Source organism: Taudactylus pleione, unplaced genomic scaffold (genome assembly GCF_031769625.1).
Source record: "Taudactylus pleione unplaced genomic scaffold, aTauple2 ptg000381l, whole genome shotgun sequence".
Lineage (NCBI taxonomy): Eukaryota > Metazoa > Chordata > Amphibia > Anura > Myobatrachidae > Taudactylus > Taudactylus pleione.
In genome coordinates this window covers 8853689-8873299 of record NW_028284782.1, presented here as the reverse complement: position 1 = coordinate 8873299, position 19611 = coordinate 8853689, and the positions used below count along the sequence as shown (strand labels likewise).

At 45.4% G+C, this 19611-nt stretch overlaps 1 protein-coding gene across 1 annotated transcript in view; it reads right to left on the bottom strand.

Moving 5' to 3' along the window:
• Nucleotides 1-1212: 1212 nt before the first annotated feature.
• Nucleotides 1213-19611, bottom strand: part of LOC148507858 (actin-binding protein WASF3-like) — an 86726-nt gene continuing 68327 nt past the window's right edge. Inside the window, exons 7-8 of the mRNA XM_088445569.1 lie at nucleotides 3137-3522; nucleotides 1213-1615 (exon numbers count right to left, since the gene is read on the bottom strand). Coding sequence (XP_088301695.1) covers nucleotides 1458-1615; nucleotides 3137-3522 — 544 coding nt within the window. The 3' untranslated portion in view covers nucleotides 1213-1457. The remainder of the gene's footprint in view (nucleotides 1616-3136; nucleotides 3523-19611) is intronic.

Here is a 19611-nt window from a genome sequence, read left to right as displayed (position 1 = left end):
GATTGCCAATGGTGTACATCGGCAGCGGGAGGTCCACTGGTGGATGGTGGCTTCAGTCTTTGCAAGTGTGACCATGGTCTGATGCACATGCAAGAGTGAAGCATTGATGGTTCAACCATCAATGGTTTTTCATTGATGGTTATAAAACATTGATGGTAGAACCATTGACAGACAACCCCAGTTTATAGTGACTATTTCAAGCCGCATCACCAGCTACTACAGAAATGTATTATGAATGGAGCTGTGTGGTGACCAGGAGGTGTGTGGTGACCAGGAGGACCAATCAGAGGTTGCAATCAAGCGAATGCAGCTTATAATTGGTGAATTTGCTCCCCTGTGACACAATTTTAATTGGTGAGCAAAATAGATTTGCTGGTTCTTTATGAGAGAATTGATGGAGTCCCAGGAAAAACAGCTGTAATGAGCTATACCTGTGGCTCTTACTAAGGGATCACCAGGTTCCAACAACTGAAGCTGTAGGTGGTAGTGTTGGAAGAATGGCAAAATGGTTCATCATTAACATTGCAATTAGGTGAAACTTTAGCAACTAATCTGTTAAATATCTGTAATCTCTCTACTGCAAGTTAAGAAATTAAAGGTCTGATTTGATGCTAGGTTCAACCCTAGAGACACTTACAGATAATAAGAGAGGTGTTAAGTAACATTCCCATCACAAGTGTAGCATGTGTTTGGGAGAATACTTACATGTGTAATGTCGGATGGACATGTGAATTCTTTGAGAGGTTAAACAGTGTTTTGAATGTTTTCCTAAAAGGAAGGAGCTAATGCAAGGACTGGCATAGCACTTATAACCTACTGACGGAGGAACATGAGGAGATAGTATGCCAAGATTTTTGTGGCATTTTAGATGAGAAAAAAAAATTAGCTCAGACGTACGATTCTAGTGACAATTATAAGATTTGGTCAGTGACTAGACAGAAGTATTGGAAAAGAAATGAGAGAAAAAAATGAAATAAGATACTATAGACATTACTGTTTTCTTACATATATATTATTTTGTCCTTTCCCCTGTTAAATGCTACATTTATGGCACATGTGCTCTTCATACGCATAACATGTTTCTGTTGCTCATCACATTTTCCAGAGGTTTTTTTTTTACCACATACGGAAAAAGGAAACAAAGAAAGAAAGAAACAAAACTGCAGCTGAATTATCCTTAGTCCGGCTGCAATATATATATTTGCGTATATTTGAATGTGTTACTATGGCTCACAAGTAACGGGCACATTGATTGACCATATTCATACAAGATGATGAATTGAGTGGAGATTGTCAGCCAGATAAATATACACAAACATGAACAGACAGGGCTAAGTGATACCAGCAGCTCACCAGCAAGCTACAGTTAGTTATGAGTTATAATGTATGCATTGCAAAAGTCTAGTGAGAATCGGCAACAATGTGTTATAAGCTCTGTATATGGAGACTCCAATTGGTTAATCAGACCACTCATTCTCTTCCAGTTCTGAGTCATCATCCGACTCACTGTATTCCACAGCGATTCTACGCGACAAGATTGTGGCGACGTCATTCCCAACAGGTTCCTTCTTTGCTTCCTGTTCTCTCTGTTCTTGAACTTTTCGAAGCTGGATACCTGAATAACAACAATATGTCAGAATTGTTAATCTGATAGTAGTAGTGCTGTTGACAGTTTATATAATATCTCTCAAAGGCTGGAAGGGGCTGTAGTTACCAGAAGCCCAACATGGGAAATTCTGACGCCTACCTTAATCCTGTCACCGGAATACAGACAAGACGCCAGCCCGAACGAGTACAGCCAGCCGGAGGCACCTTAGCTGTTAGCCGCGCGGTGTGGGGGGGGGGGATTAGTGTTAGGTTTAGGCAGCATAGCGGGGTGAGAGGTTAGGCACCCCTAGGGGGGTGGGTTAGGGTTATGCATCACTGGGGGGGGTTAGGCACTAAGGGGAGAGGGTTGGGTTTAGGCATGACGGAGTGAAATTTAGGATTAGGTACTAACGGGGAGGGTTAGGCTACAAGAAGGGAGGGTTAGGGGGAGAAGGTGGGAGGGTAAGTATACTTACCCGACCCCTGTCGGTATACTAACCATCGAGATGCCGCTGTTGATATTTTTACAGGAGGCATCCCGACTGCCGGTATTACATACCGATTCCGCTGGAAGTGCACCTATAGTCTACATACAGAAGAGGAAGCCATTTTGTAGGCTGAGCCAATACTCAGGAAAACAGAGCACGTAAGTCCATAACTAAAGGGCCCTACACACGACATGATATCTTTAACGATTTAGCCGATTCCGACACATCGGAACGACAAACCATTTAAAATGTGTAGTGTGTATGCACTACATCGAGCAGTGTGTGCTCCCATGGGGTCGTCAGCCTCATTGCGTGATCTTATGTACTGCATTTAAGATCAGGCGATAAGGCTGACGATCCTTTGCAGCGTTATGCGGGGAGGGTGGCATATCGGGGACCAGATTGCCCAGTGTGCATGGACCGCCCGATATGTTGGCCCGTCGGTGCTGGGATTGTAGGCAACATCGCTGGGTACACACATCGTTTAGTGTGTACCCAGCTTAAGAGTAACTGAGTGATATCACTGGTTCCTAGTGAATTGATAGATTGCAATCTAATGAATGCACACACAGCGCCTGTCTGCACAAAGTGCATCAGTAATACCACTGGCTGTTACTAAATTGCCAGTTACCTTGCTTATGAATGCACACAAAGTACCTGTCTGCAAAAATGCCTCAGTTATACCTCTGACTGCTCCTGAATTGCCAGTTACCATTCTCGTGTGTGAAGGTGGCTCCAGAGGTGGGGCTGCAGTACAGTCCAACATTCAGAGCCACACCAACTGCCAGTGAGTCCCAGCCGGTGATGTTTGGCAGCGGTTGGAAGGACAGTTGGTGTGGCTTCATTATTTGAATTTTGGACTGCGCTGCAGCCTCACCTCTGGAGTCTCCATTACGTGTGATACAAAAGGTCAACAATAAAAAGGTTATCCACAGCATGACAAAAGTTAGACAGTACAGAAGGTCGACAGATTCAAAAGGTCCCTGCTGCTTATCTGCTATTCTATAATGAGGTTTAAATTTAAACAGCAAATTACGATTCAGAGTAGCGTCCTCACTTACCTCTACGGATTGCAGCTAGGAGATCGCTCCTGGCATCACTCATAGGGATGAGCGGGATCTGAGATTTCCTTGTTTCTACAGTGACAGTGGGAGGGGAAGCTGAGTGAGCAGGTGAAGCTTTGATAGTTGGAGGACCTGGTGGAGGTGGTGGTGGAGCGACTGGTGGTCCCAAAGGACCAGTTTGAGGAGGGGAACCAGAATATGGGCAGGGTGGTGCTGGAGGAGGGGCAGGGGTATAGGATGACATAGAGGCAGCTGCATTGGGAGCTGCAGGAGTGGGGGCTGAAATTGGGCTGCCAAAGGCTGTTTGTGCAGAAGGAATGACAGGTGGTGGTGGTGGAGGAGCGGGAGGCACATAATATTCAGTCATCGGCACTTGTTGACCACTGCAAGAAGAAACAAAATGAGTTAAAGTGGAAATTCAATCTCTGTGATGCAATTCATGAATGCAATGCTTCCTGCTAGTAATTGCTTGATGCACAAGGCACTGTTACTACGTGCTTGTGACAAAGCACGGTATGCCTCCATACACTATACACAATGGGCGTCCAGAGATGGACTCATGCTTGATGTCAGGCGCCTTCATCTTACAGCTGCTCTGTACTCCAAAGTCAGCAATAACAGGAACAACATCAAGGTCCTCTTTAACTTTCCAAGAAATCTAGCATTTAACTTTAAAATGTATTTTATTGGAGAAAAATGCACTATTTATTGTTCTAACATATTTTTAGTCACTAACAAAATTAATTGAAAAGTTTAATTTTTATAAATCTTAATGAAATTGGTCAAACTTAATTTTGTGCACATTGTAAGCTTTTTATTGGGGGCATTCTACATATTTGTGCTGCCCAAGACGTCAGCTAAAATAGAAGCCTCTGATGCTCCAGTCGCTGGCTGGCCACTTTATACAATAATGGTTGCAGGAGGAATCTCAGTGACACACGTCACCTGCTCTCCTTCCTGCAATCAGTGTACTGAGGGCCTGATTCACTATGGATCTCTATTCGGCTTATACGCACACAACACAGTTGCTAATATCAGCAGAGATATGTAAATGTTTGCAATCGCATTGCGATTTCAGCCTAACATTAGGACGCCCACTTCCCCTTACCCACATCCGTATGCTTTGTCAACATAGAGAAACCATTGGTACAATTGAGTACCATCGGACCCATACGCACACTTGCTCAACCCCTGACCTTACTCACGAATTGCTAACAGCCACGCATGCTATGAGGCCTCAGGTTGCACATGGTATTGCAGTGGATAATTTATGCACTCCCCTGCAACGCCGTTGAAACGCACTGGGATGCCTGCGTTCAGCCGACCACCCCCCCCTCACCACCGACAAACGGCACTTCCTGTCAATCACTATACTATGGATCTGTGTAGCATCTGCAATCGCAGTCCCAATCACAGTGGCTGGTTCGCGCACGCGCGTTGCCTTGCATACGCATGCGCAGTACGCAACAATCGGCCAATTGCGTGTGTATAAGCAACTGCGTTCCTTGTGGAATCAGGTCCTGAGAAAATGGTGACTAGTAGTCAGGAGATCTCTGGGTGGTAGTGAAGCATTAAGATGACATTGTATGGTGGTCAGCATTTTTGACTCACTTTGCTGGTACCTTGGGTTTAAATCTAGGGTTTATGGGCCGCATTCAATCGCTGGCGAAAAGCCATTTTTGACAAAAAAATGTTTCGCCGGTAACGTCAATTCACCAGGCGACAACTTATGCCCGTATTCAATTCCAAAGACTTTTTGCTGGTGTGAAAAGTCTGCGCCTTGTAACCAGCGGAAAAGATTCACCTATCAATGGAGGCAAAAAAAAGAGCAGAATTGGGTTTTTGGGGCGCAAAGTTGCGGGAACACCCCTGCAGCCATGGGACAGTTCCTCAAAGGTAAAGTGCGTCAAATTGTAAATTGTAAAAAAAAAAATACTTTAGATCCCCCCAAAAAAGTACTTTGTTTTGGGGGCGAAAAAGTTAAAAGTTGGGGGACAAACTTAAAAACTAGTGTAATAGACTCCAGGGGGTCCCCCAAGTATGCCGCAGGTGTTTTTTTTATTGCAGGTGTTTGGTGACGGTGCGTTTCTTAAGTTTTTTAATATATCACTTTAGCGAATTTTAACCATGCTTGCACCCATTTTCATGTACCCCAAATTTGCTGGGACTACTTATTTTAGCCCAAAAAACTGCTAAATGCTATTCTTCACCACTTGTGCAAATACGCTAAATAACAGCAATTGAGAGCATTTAAGCACCCCAAATACCTTCAGCAGGGCTATTCGGGGGTATCCATAGTGATCCCCAATGTCAGTGCATCTTTTGGGGGGTGTCAGGGTGATTTCTCCAAATCTGACAGCACTTTTCGCCTGTTTGAGTTTCGCCTTTGGAATTGAAAAGGGGAAAAGCGGTGACGAGCTTGATACTTTTCTGGAGGCAAAACCAGTGATGACGGCGGAAAGTGCACCATACGAATAGTCTCGGACTTTTCGCCGCCAATTGAATTCGGCCCTATGTGTTGGGGAATTAAATTGTAAGCTCTACTGATAAAGAGACTGCTATGAATAAATAAACATTCTCTATTTGGTAAGCACTGTATAGTATCTCGGAGCTATATAAATAAAAGTTAATTATAAAAACAATATATTAATATTCATTGCAGCACATTGCAGTACAACTTGAAGCATTAACACGTACAAAAATATATCTTTTTTTTCCCTTATTTAGATCTTCTATTTGTTATATTTCCAGTTTAAATATGAAACGTACTTACTGCAGTTACCAGTGTATAAAATAAATATAGTTCTGTTCCTGTAAAATTATAACAAGGAAGAGTCATTGGGCTCTAATTACTACAATCCGCATATTGAATGCAGATTGTAGTGTGATATTATCGACTGATTTCACATTGCGAATTCAGGCAATATCACAGGGATTGACTACAAATCCCTTGCAGGGACAGAGCTTGCGAGAAAGCTGTCCCTGCGAATCCCCTCCGCACACTAGTCACGATATTTTCGCAAGAAAAATACAGTGACCAGTGCCCCTCGCATGTGCTGACCGATAATTGCTGCTTCCCCCCCTGGGCGCTAAGCCGCGCTCCCCGTGATCACGGACCACTGCGATCCCCCTCCCCCCGCATTTCCCCCCTCCCTTAATAGCACTTACCTACATGATCCGGGCCTCCGGTGATGTACTCCATGCGTCCGGTCAGGTGATATCCCATACTGCACTGGGACCCGATCACCTGATGACTGGGCAGCAGTGCAGTATGGGAGACCAGCTGACCGGAGGGGAGACATCACCGGAGGCCCGATCACCGGTCCCTGGAGTCAGGTAAGTAAAAATATTTTTGAGACAATTTTTTTTTCTTTTTTTACAGTAATCAGCTTGCTGTCTGTTTAGACCACACAGCTGATTACTGGGACCGACTCCCGGCTCTGCTCTCCCCGTTAGAGCGGAGCAGGAGTCCGGAACCGGGGGAGACCCTGGATAACGCCACCTCCAGATGGTGTTATTATCACAGGGCCTCCCTAGGTATTTTCTTCACAATTAATTTTTAGTAACTTTGGCCAGATCACATTTCCTATTACAATTATGGGAAATGTGATCTGATTACTAAAAATAAGTGATACTTAGGGGTTGGAGTAGAATTTTACGAATTCTACTCCAATTGCCCTGTAATAACTATAGGTGATACTAAAATAAGGTGAAAAGGATGTGAAAACACCCTTTTTCACTTTATTTTAGTAAAAATAATGTTAATAAATAGAGCCCATTGTGTTTTACAAAATACAATTATTTAATTCATAAAGTGACTAACAAAATCTGACAGAAGTTAGAACACTAAGAGCGGGATTTAATGAGCCCCTTTAACTGAACGAATGAACATATCACGGATCCTCTGCATTTACGCCCGATAATCCGTGTAAACGTACATGTTTAACGTGTGTTAACGATGCTATTGGGCGAATACAGGAGGCTAATTAAATAGCCGTGGTCATTAAAGCCTGAGACTACCTCCTGGTATTACCCACAGTAATTAAATTTCCCCCTAAATATTATACAGAAACAGATAGAAAAAATACAGGGGTATTATAGCGCCCACTGGCACTGGATATTTTAATCACACTGTAAATTGTATTATTATCATGAATGTACACTAAGGGGCATATTCAATAAGATGCGAAAAGTCCTGTACTTTTCGCATGCCGGATTTTTCGCTGACATTGCTGGTTTTCCATGCAAAAAAGTATCGCGCTTGTCCCCGCTAATCCCCGTATTCAATTAGAAATCGACGAAAACGGATTAGAAATCGTCGAAAATGGTACCCGGCGAATTCAGACCTGGCAAAAAGTACTGTTAGATTTGGGGAAATCAGCCTGACAGCCCCCAAAAGATGCACTGACAATGGGGATCACTATAGATACCCCCGAATAGGTCTGTTGAAGGTATTTGGGGTACTTAAATGCTCTCAATAGCTGCTAATTAGCATCTTTGCAGAAGTGGTGAAGCAGTTTTTTTTTGCAGAAAATAAATAGTCCCAACAATTTGGGGTACATGAAAATGGGTGCTAGCATATTTTGAAGTTGCTAAAGTGAAATTTTAAAAAACTTTAAAAATCCACCTGCCGCAAACACCTGCAATAACACCTGGGGAATACTTAGGGACCCCCCTGGAGTCTATTTTGCTAGTTTTTAAGTTTGTCCCCCAACTTTGTACTTTTTTTCAAAGTAATTTTTTGGGGTGTTCTTAAGTATCAGTGAAACTTTTTTGACACAGTTTACCTTTGGGGTGAATCTGCCCCTGTGACAGCTGAGTGATACTTAGCTGCCACAAGGAAAATTATCCACAGCAATAGGATTTACTTATCTCTATGAAGCCTCCATTCTACTCAACTGAGCATGAGTGGAGAGCTGACACACACAGGGAACTGGAAGCCCTGTATGAGCTTCCAGATTTAGTGCTAAAAAAGGTAAAAAAGCAAAAAAAGAATTGTCCTATTTAGTGGCAGATATATAAGATATTATATATCTACAGTCCACTCCCATCCCAAAATAAAATAATAATAATAATAATAATAAAGACCCACTTAATTCAAATAGACCTGTGATAATTTAGTATTTTATTTTGTAGCCTTCTCTTACTGTTAGAACCACTGTGGGATAATTGATATGTATAATCTTCCATGCAAAATCTTTTAACACCCTTCATGCACACAGTAGGAAGCAGCATAATAATGACTGGCAAAAACACACAGGGGTTTATTTATCAAGCAGTGAAAAGTGTGGAGAAGTGGAGCAGTGGAGAAGTTGCCCACAGCAACCAATCAGCTCTCACCTATTATTTTATAGACTGTACTTGACAAATGCTACTTCAAAGCTGATTGGTTGCTATGGGCAACTTCTCCACTGGTTCACTTCTCCACACTTTTCACTGCTTGATAAATAGACCACACAATCTCCTCTGCAAAAGGGCTTTTTACCACCAACAAGTTGGCCCCTTAATTAGAAAGATGCTATGAACTCTCCAAGGTACTGAAGATTCCTTTCCAAATAACTCCAACAATTAAGATTTATTTGTTACGCAAAATATAGAGTCTGGAGTGTGCAGGTCATAGTGTGTTCCTTTAAATCACAGGTTCTCAAACTCGGTCCCAAGGACCCCAAACAGTGCATGTTTTCCAGGTCTCCTCACAAAATCACAAGTGAAATAATTAGCTCCACCTGTGGATCTCTTAAAATGTGTCAGTGAGTAATTAATACACCTGTGGACCTGCCAGGAGACCGTGAATTGTGTGGGGTCCTGAGGACCTAGGGCCTGATTCAGACGCATTCGCTATCTGCGTACGCTCGCTAGATGTGTATGCAAATTTTTCAATGTGACGCCATGGGAAGCAATCGCTCGCCAAGGCATAAGCACGCCCACCATGTCTTAGCGAGCGGACACTTTGTGTATGCGTACGCCCAGTCGCACAGTCAGAGCCACCCACCAGCATACGTCATCTCCAGGAAGTGTATTAAAACATTGGTACATCGAGCACCATCGTATGTGAACGCAGTGCTTGAGGTAGCTTTACCCTACCGCAAGCATTGCGAGGAAATCAGTGTAAAAAAATGGCTAGTGACGTGCACTATGCCGCTGTCTGTTAATTATGCACGCCTCTAATATGGCGTTAAAACACCCAGGCACGCCTGCGTTCGCATCTCCAACCCCACGTTATTAGTGTCCTGCCCCTGTTACCACCCACAAACGGCCTCTCCTGTCACTCATTACCCTGGGCTTCCTTTGCTGGGTGAGCGAGAGGGTTGCGATCGCAGTGTGTAGTTCGCACACACGCAGAATGAAGTGTGCGCATACGCAGAACATCGGGCCGCTTGCGAACGCACAGTGCGAGCGGCTCTGAATCAGGCCCCTAGTTTGAGAACCACTGCTCTACATACAGTAATAGAGGTTATTAAAAGTCACAATTTTTTGGTGATTCAGCCACGGTAAAAAAAAATCCCCACATAATTTGCACCCTATTACATTCTGCCTGTTGTGTCTTTAAAAAGTTAAAGTTTGTTGTCACATTTGACAGTGACTTTTTTTTTCAGAAGTTGTGATTTCTGCTATTGTGTGATTTCTAATTGCTTAATGATGTAAGTCTGCAACCTAAAGACACCTGCTTACTATAACCCCTACTGAGAGAGCTGTGACAGCAGACTGGAGAAGTTATCCATGAACGTCTTTGCAAGCAACTGAAATTAAATCTCTGTAGTTTAGTTCCCAAACCAAAATGCTCTGTTTTAGCTGCCAAATTCATTTCTAAAACACATTTTTGCTACAAAACATGAATTGGTAGAACATTATTTTCTCTATAGAGGGACAAATGAAATACTTAGGACCTGAGGGTAAGCAGTGAGGGTTCAAGGTGCGGCCTAATAGGGCTGTCGCCCGGAGCGCCGACACCTAGAGGGCGCCACTGAGTCCCCCCCCCCGAAAAAATAACCTAGAAGGAAGAAACCCCCCCCCCCGCTAGCCGCCGCAGGGAGGCTGCATTTGCCGGGCGCCCGCAGATATTTGTTATCAGCAGGCACCCGGCTCCCTCCCTGCAGCGGCAGCCGAAAGCCGGAGCTCACTCCTGAGCTTCAGCTTCCGGCAGAGAGAGCACTATGGGAGGGATGTCATGACGTATCTCCCATAGATCCGCTCCTGCTTCTGCTGCCGCTCCCGTGGTCGGACCGGACGGCAGCGGCAGCGGAAGCAGGAGCGGGGCTAAAGGTAAGTATTGTGTATTTTTTTTTCAGTCGGAAGCACCAGCACTGGGGGCACGATTATAGGGGCATTACTACTGGGGGCCGACTATAGGGGGCATTATACTAGTGGGCACAACTACAGGGGGCATTACTAATGGGGGCAGTACTACTCGGGAGCATTACGAATGGAGGCACTACAATAGGGGGGATTACCACTGGGGAGCATTACTAATGGGAGCTCTACTAATGGGGGCACTACTATAGGGGGCATTACTAATGGGGGGATTACTACTGGGGAGCATTATTAATGGGGGCATTACTAATGGGGGACATTACTACTGTGGGCACTACTAATGGGGGCATTACTACTGGGGAGCATTACTAGTGGGGGGCATTACTACTGGGGGAACTACTATAAGGGACATTACTACTGTGGGCATTACTACTGTGGGCACTACTAATGGGGGCATTACTACTGGGGAGCATTACAAATGGGGAGCATTACTAATTGGGGGATTACTACTGTGGAGCTTTACTACTGGGGGAACTACTATAGGTGGCATTACTACTGGGACCATTACCACTGGGGGTACTACTAATGCGGGCACTGCATGGGGGGCTCCACTAATGGGGCCATTGTGTAAGGGGCACCACTGCTGTGGGCATTGTATAAGGGGCACTACTACTGTGGGCAATGTATTAGGGGCACTACTACTGTGGGCCTTGTGTATAAGGGACACTAATTTTGGCATTATGTAAAAGGGGCACCACTGTGTGTCATAACATAAGGGACTACTGTGTGGTGTAATTTGAATTGGGGATAATGTATTATAAAGGTAATTACTGTGTGTGGCACAATGTATTATACAGGGCATTACTGCATGTGGCATAATGTGTTATAAAGGGCATTACTGCATGTGGCATAATGTGTTATTACTGCGTGTGGTATAATGTGTTATAAAGGGCATTACTGCATGTGGCATAGTGTGTTATAAAGGGCATTACTGCATGTGGCATAATGTGTTATACAGGGCATTACTGCATGTGGCATAATGTGTTATACAGGGCATTACCGCGTGTGGCATAATGTGTTATACAGGGCATTACTGTGTGTGGCATAATGTGTTAAACAGGGCATTACTGCATGTGGCATAATGTGTTATACAGGGCATTACTGCGTGTGGCATAATGTGTTATACAGGGCATTACTGCGTGTGGCATAATGTGTTATAAAGGGCATTACTGCATGTGGCATAATGTGTTATACAGGGCATTACTGCTTGTGGCATAATGTGTTATAAAGGGCATTACTGCATGTGGCATAATGTGTTATACAGGGCATTACTGCGTGTGGCATAATGTGTTATACAGGGCATTACTGCGTGTGGCATAATGTGTTATAAAGGGCATTACTGCATGTGGCATAATGTGTTATACAGGGCATTACTGCGTGTGGCATAATGTTATCTTATCTTAAAAAATTTTTTTTCTTGTTTTTTTTTGGGGGGGGGGGGAGGGGCGCAACTGGGAACTTTCGCCCTGAGCTCCACAATGTCTAGAACCGGCCCTGAGTGTAAGTCACACGCCGCAGTGTCTGTATCTTTTGCTGGTCACACATATGCAAGCACTTCCCTGGGATACAGCCATGCTTCTGAGTGTGCAAGGACTGAGACATCCACTCTGAGCCTCTCCAGATGCTGCAATCATGCTTGGTGCATATATAGACGCAGCCATTAGTGAAACCATTGAAAGTTGCACTTCCCCATGCTAGGTGCAGACTGTCCGTCAGAGTATGACCTCCAATGTAAGCAATTAAGTGTCTGAGTTCGCAACAACTTTAGTGACACGCCTGAGACACTCTCATAACACGCCCATAAGACGGACCTTCTCCATGTGGCCACATACAGTAGCCCCCTCCTGTCACCCCCCAGGAATGCCCAATACTATTTCAAGATATTTAAAGATATTTCTGAGACCGTGCTTCTTAATCACTACTGTGACTCTGTGTGCAGGGTCGGTGGACGCAGGGCAGTGCAACTGAGACGCATGTGCAGTAGAGGAAAATCGCTCAACTACGTTCAACATCGGCAGCACATCCAACTCTGAATCAGGCCCGGTGTGTGAGCCAATCACCCTGTAGGACACAGCAAAACAATTGTTTCATTTACTTTGCTAATGATGATTATCAGAATAAGGGATTTATTTATTAAATCATGTATGTGTCACAGTCACGCAATAAAAATGCTAACGCATACTGTGCGACTTTGTCCCAGTCCAATTGGGCCACAGTAGCTCCTGTTCAGAAATACTCATGGATGTGATTTTTCTCCTGCATCCTTGTGTTATATAATGCAGTAATACTACAGCACCAGTGCCTGATCTTTGTACTTGCACTCTGACTCTACACTAGATGCCCTTGGCTCAGCTGTTTGACCTTTTGGACTTTGACCCTAGACATTGTTTGGCTTTTACTGTGACTATGATTTCCTTGGCTTTGTTTTTGGCTTTGTTCTTAACCTTATCCATGAATCATCCATTGCCAACCTGCCAATGACTGCTTACTTGTATACCGAACTTCTGGCTTTGTTTGATTCTGGTTTTGTGTTACCCCTCAGCTACCAGCAACTGAGATCCAAGCTCTGAATTTACATCACTGCAAACACTGAGCAGTAGTTCATGTGACACATGTATATTGTGTATGAATTTTCAACCACTTTCTACCATTGTTGTCAAGGTCGTAGAGAGCCGGCCCGGGACATGACCTAATCGCTGGAGGTGTGGCCACACAACTATATGGAAAAAAAAACATTATTTGTGTGCTGGAGAGGGGGCGCTGTGAACTCCTCAGCCCGGTACAAATCCAGGGGTCAGAGGAGACTGCTGCTGCTGCTCAGTGGCAACAGTCTCCCTGATCTCCCACTGCAGCCCAGCACACAACACCGTGTGCTGGCCGGCTGTACCTGGTCCCCCCCTCTCGGCCCCCAATTGGATTTTTTACTACTTGTCTTTAACATGAACCAAAGTGTATTTTTATTTACTATCTAATTGTCTATATACAGATGTCCTCATATACCTAGCTTCAATATGCCATATGCAAGGCTAGCGCAATACAGTCAGCCGGCCCTGCGCAGCAGGGAGGCGTCAAGCTGGAGAGGCGCCGCTGCCACCTTCTCCATTTACCAGGTGCACGCTGAGATTTTTTTTTACCAGCGGGTGCTCGGCAAATCCTTCCTTGCAGCTGGAGCTCACTTCTTAGCTCCGCCTTCCGGCTCTCGCAGTGTGTGAATGGAGACATGACGTCTCTCCCAAAGTGCCGAGCGCAAGGAGTTGTCATAAGGCGGCAGGTAAGTACAACATTGTGTGTCTGTGTGTCATTATGTGTACGGGGCACTACTAGTGTGACCATTGTATAAGGGGCACTACTAGTGTGGCCATTGCATAAGGGGCACTACTAGTGTGGCCATTGTATAAGGGGAACTACTACTGTGGGCATTGCATAAGGGACACTATTACTGTGGGCATTGCATAAGGGACACTACTATTGTGGGCATTCTGTAAGGGACACTACTACTGTCAGTGGCGTAACTGTACATTTTGCCCCCCCCCCGCCCAAAAAACAAACACACCCAAAAACGATCTTTAAGGTGTGTGGTTTCATCATACAGTAATGTCCCTTACACATTATGACACACTAAGTAATGCCCCTTATAACACATTATGCCATACTGTAATGCCCTGATAACAAATTATGCCACATCTTAATGCCCCTATAACAAATAATGCCACACCGTTATGCCCCTTGCAACACATTATGCCACAAAGTAATATCCCTTACACATTATGCCCCTTATAACACACAATGCCATACAATAATGCCCTTTATAACACATTATGGCACACTAAGCACATTGTGCCACACAGTAATGTCCATTACATCCCACCCTAACAGATCGACTTCACCAACCCTGCTCTCCTCTCCTGCCAGTCTGTCACCTCAGATAATGACAGTTTTCACATTTTGTGAAGAACCAGAATATTGGGAACATAGGGCCTGATTCAGAGCCGCTCGCTGCTGGCGAGCGCTCGTTCTGAATCAGGGAGTGTTTTTTTTTTCTCCAGCCCTCTTGCAAAGCTGTGGGTGACCCACAGCTTGTGCGAGCGTCCTGGAGTCCGTCGCGATTATCGCGACCATTGGGCTTGCTATGAGTCCCTGTGGTAGGGTCTCGGCTCCCGCAAGCCCGAGTGGACTTCCTGCTCTAATAGAGCAGGATCTCCAATAATGACTTCACTAGTGATGTCAGTAGGGCCACCCACAAATGCCAGGTGTTCCTAAGGAAACGCCTGCATTTGTGTTGCCACTCCCACTCCCCGCCTACAAAACGGGGCGAGCTGTCACTCACCATCGACAGCCGCCCCGTCTTGTAGGGAGACCCATAGTGACTGAGCTGCAGTCGCAGGACGGGTCTCGCGCATGCACACGCGGAGGCGGCGCATGTGCAGTGGGGGACTATCGACCCGCTTGTGAGCGCTGTGCGCTTGCGAGCGGATCTGAATCAGGCCCATAGTTTATAACCTGTAAACTGTGTGTATCAAGTTAGTACCCCTTACACAGTGCCAAGTGTAGCTGTACCCCTTATGCAATGCCCCCAGAACTAGTGCCCCTTATACAATGCCCCCCGTTGTAGTGCCCCTTATGCATTGCCCCCTGTAGTAGTGTCCCTTATGCAGTGCCCCCTGTAGTATTGTCCCTTATGCAATGCCCCCTGTAGTAGTTCCCATTATGCAGCGCCCCCTGTAGCAGTGCCCTTATGAAATGCCCGCTGTAGCAGTGCCCCTTATACAATGCCCCCTGTAGCAGTGCCCCTTATGCAATGCCACCTGTAGCAGTGCCCCTTATGCAATACCCATTATACAATTCCCCCTTTAGCAGTGCCCCTTATGCAATGCCCCCTGTAGCAGTGCCCCTTATGCAATGCCCCCTGTAGTAGTGCCCCTTATGCAATGCCCCCTGTAGTGGTGCCCCTTAATCAGAGCCCTCTGTATTAGTGCCCCTGTAGTTGTGCCCATATGCAGTGTCCCCTGTAGTTGAGCCCATATGCAGTGTCCCCTGTAGTTGAGCCCATATGCAGTGTCCCCTGTAGTTGTGCCCATATACAGTGCCCCCTGTAGTTGAGCCCATATGCATTATCCCCTGTATTTGTGCCACATATGCAGTGCCCCCTGTAGCTGTGCCCATATGCAGTGCCCCCTGTAGCTGTGCCCATATGCAGTGCCACCTGTAGTTGTGCCCCTTAAATTAGTGCCCCTGTAGATGTGCCCCCCCAAAAAACTTACCTGACCCCAGTACTTACCTGACTCCACGCGGCCGTCATCCGGGCTGTCGCTCCCGCTGCCGTGCTGACTGGATCTAACTTTATCCAGCAGGGGCGGTCGCGCAGGTTTTTCACGTCGCGGGTGATGTCATGACGTCACCCGCACACTGCATCACTGGGAATGCTGGCCTCTGAAGCGATCGGAGGCTTCCTTAGCCTCTGATCACTTCAGAGGCCAGTGTTCACAGTTGCAGTGGTGAAGCAATGGCCCCCGGCGCCCCCAAGCCACCGCATGGGCTGCGGGGGCCATAGTTACGCCACTGACTACTGTGGGCATTATGTAAGGGGATCCACTACAGGTTGAGTCTACCATATCCAAAATGCTTGGGACCAGAAGTCTTTTGAATATTGGATTTTTCCGTATTTGGGAATATTTGCATACCACAGTGATACTGTATATCTTGGTAATGGGACCCAAATCTAAACACAGAATGTTTTTTTGTTTCATATACACCTTATACAGCTAGCCTGAAGATGATGTTATACGATATTTTTTATAATTTTGTGCATTAAACATAGTTTGTTTTTTATATTGCACTATCAAAAAGCAAAGGTGTCACTATCTCAGTCACGCTCCAAAAATTCTGTATTTCGTAATATTTGGATATGGGAGACTCAACCTGTACTGTGAGCATTTGTATAAGGGGCACTACTACAGTGGGCATTGTATAAGGGGCATTAGTACTGTGGGCATTGCATAAGGGGCACTACTACTGTGGGCATTGCATAAGGGGCACTACTACAGTGGGCATTATGTGTAAGGGGCACTACTACTGTGGGCATTATGTGTACGGGGAACAACACTGTTGGCATTGTTTGTAAGGGGTACTGCTTCTGTGGGCATTGTGTAGGCATTGTATATAAGGGGCACTACTGTGGGCATTGTGTATAAGGAGCTCTACTACTGTGGGCATGGAGTATAATGGACACTACTGTGTGTGGTAACGTGAATAAGGGACACTACTATGTAGTGTAATGTGAATCAGGGGCACTGTGTGGTGTAATGTGAATAAGATTGTGCTACTGTGCGGCATAATTTTAATTGGGAGGTACTATTTATGCCATGCCCCTTTCTTGTGAGACCACACCCCTTTTGTGGTAGGCACGGATGTACCTTTATAAAAAATGGGTGGGAGAGCACAAATGTATAGTTTGCAGGTGGGCGCAGAACACCCTAGCTCCAGCCCTGGCCATATGGTGCGAGATGCCTGGTGCAACTAAGCTGCTCTGAGAGGTGTAGTGTGCTGTGTTTTTCTTTACACTTTCAATTTGTTGCAGCAAAACACCACTCAAAGTGCATTACAGACGCTGGACTGTGACTTTACCCTCACAGGAATTCGTTTTAAACACGTACAAACACAAAATGGAACTTGGCCTAAGAAAAAGCCGTGGCTGCTGCTGCACTTCGTATACATATCCAGAGTCATGTACAGAAGTCGCACATCAGCTTGATCAGTGCAATCTAGCAAAGTAGTTTTTTTGCTTCCAGATGTTTTATTTATGTGACTAAGATACACATTTTGAGCAAAAAAGACGCTCACCGTGGCTGAGTCGCCCTGGACCCAACACACTGAGGACCTCATTCAGAGCCGCTCGCAAAATGCCAGCGCTCGCTCTGAATGAGGGTGGCTGCTTCACTGTAAAGAGCCGGCCTCCTGGCCGCTCGCTAAAGCTGTGGGTAACCACCCACAGCTTTAGTGAACGGCCAGTTTGATGGTCGCGATGGTCAAGACCATAGCGAACATCAGGGCTTGCAACGAGACCCTTGTGGTAGGATCTCGTCTGCAGCAAGCCCCAGTGAGCTTTCGGCTCTAACAGAGCCGGAAGCTAGCCACTGACATCACGAGTGATGTCAGTGGGGCCGCCCCCAAACGGCAGGCGTTCCTTCAGTAACGCCTCCGTTTGGCCAGCCACCCCGCCTACAAAACGGTGCGAGCTATCGATCACCATTGACAGCCACCCCTTTTGTAGTGAGCCCCGGAGCGAGAGAATTTCTTTCTTGCTCCAGGGCTTGCGCACACGCAGTGCGGCCTCTGCGCGTGCGCAGGGCCTCAAAATCGATCCGCTTGCGAGCGCTCTGCGCTTGCGAGCGGGTCTGAATGATACCCTGAGTTTGGCACATCTACAGCCACAGTGTATGAGGACACATCTGTATACAGGACATCCCTACTTGTGACTGGATATTTTACAGGGCCACCTTGCAAATCAACTTGATCAATGGAATCTGCCTGGATAAAATGTTAAAATAATAAAGAATGTGTGACTGATATTAAAGCTCATAAATAGTTAATAAAAAATAGTTTCTTTATCTGACATACACCAATCAGCCATAACATTAAACCACTGACAGGTGAAGTGAATAGCATTGATTATTTCATTACAATAGCACCTGTCAAGGGGTGGGATATATAAAGGTCCCCAAACACCTACCGACAGATTGCCGGATCCTGCGATTGGATCGGAAATTCCGATCCACCAGTCGGGCATGCCTTCTGGTGGCCATTGATGTTCCACGATCCGTCGGAGGATCAGTAAAATTCTCCATGTTAAATTTCACCAATGTGCCAATCACGATCATATTTTGTTTGTGAACGGCAAATCAGTGACATTCTTCATGTTGGATTTTACCGATCCTGCAACAATGCCGAGTTGCAGGATCTCAACATTGCGGCGATCGGTCGGTAGTAAACTCTCTGTTCTTGAAGTTAATGTGTTAGAAACAGGAAAAATGGGCAAGTGTAAAGGTAGGTACACAGCTGACCGATATTTTTATATATCCGATGTGTCGTGACTGACGAGCTAGAAGTCTCTAGTTGTGAGGTTGGAGTAAAGACAGACGTACTGTAACTGGCCGTTATAAGCAACAACAGCTCGCATGTAATTAAATCCGGCCCACAGTGTCAGATGAGAGCTGAGATATATTCAAAGTGGGACGAATAAAGGATAGTAATAATTCCTTCTCCCAGCTCCCTTACTCCAATGCCTGTTTCTGCAGGGGATCCCCCTATACAGACTCTGGGACCTGGCTAGCACAGTTACTCTCAAAGACAGCAGTTATGAAAGATCATAAGTAATAAGTGCCCCATTAAGTACAATTATTATTTTTGAATGTCAAACTTATGGTTTTTGCATGTCCCCTTTATCACTTTTACTGTAATTTATGTATATGAATTTCATTTAAACCCCACAAAAGGATCTATATATCGTAGACAAGAGCCTTAAAATATGGCTTTTCCCTACAGATGGGTCCTCATACATCTAGCCTCCTTGTGTGTTAAACAGTCCTTCTAGTCGTGCCATGCCGTGGCATGACTGTGTAGCGCCGAACGACTTTTGTGCGACTTTTTACCTTCAAATGCATCTTATTCGCACAGATGAAGAAAATGCTTTATTATTATTGGGTTTTTTTTTAATTGTAATAATTTTTAATGATCTTGACTATGGGCCTGAATCACTGAATCAGCAGTGGCTACTAATGTGTTATCGACCTCAATTGCCAATTATTCGTACCAATCGTAATGTGTTCGCACTGAGATCACGCACACATCGGGAACCATTCCCAACTTGACTGACAGCAAGCCAGAGTTTGGAGGAGGCGACGGGGAGGTGGCTGTGTGAACGCAGGTGTGGCGGGCCATTTAAACACCATTTCTAGGATGTGTATAATTGCCTTTACAAAGCTCAGTGTAGAAGGAGAGCCCTCTGTGTGACAAGAATCCACAGCATTTGAGACAGGTCAGACTCACTCAGAAGCTGCTGGGCTGGACAAACTGCGACGATGTTACCGATATTTACAGAGATTTCCGACGACGGACAGATATGTGTTTGTACCTGAGGGCGTTCCTATGCACGAGTGAGCCTG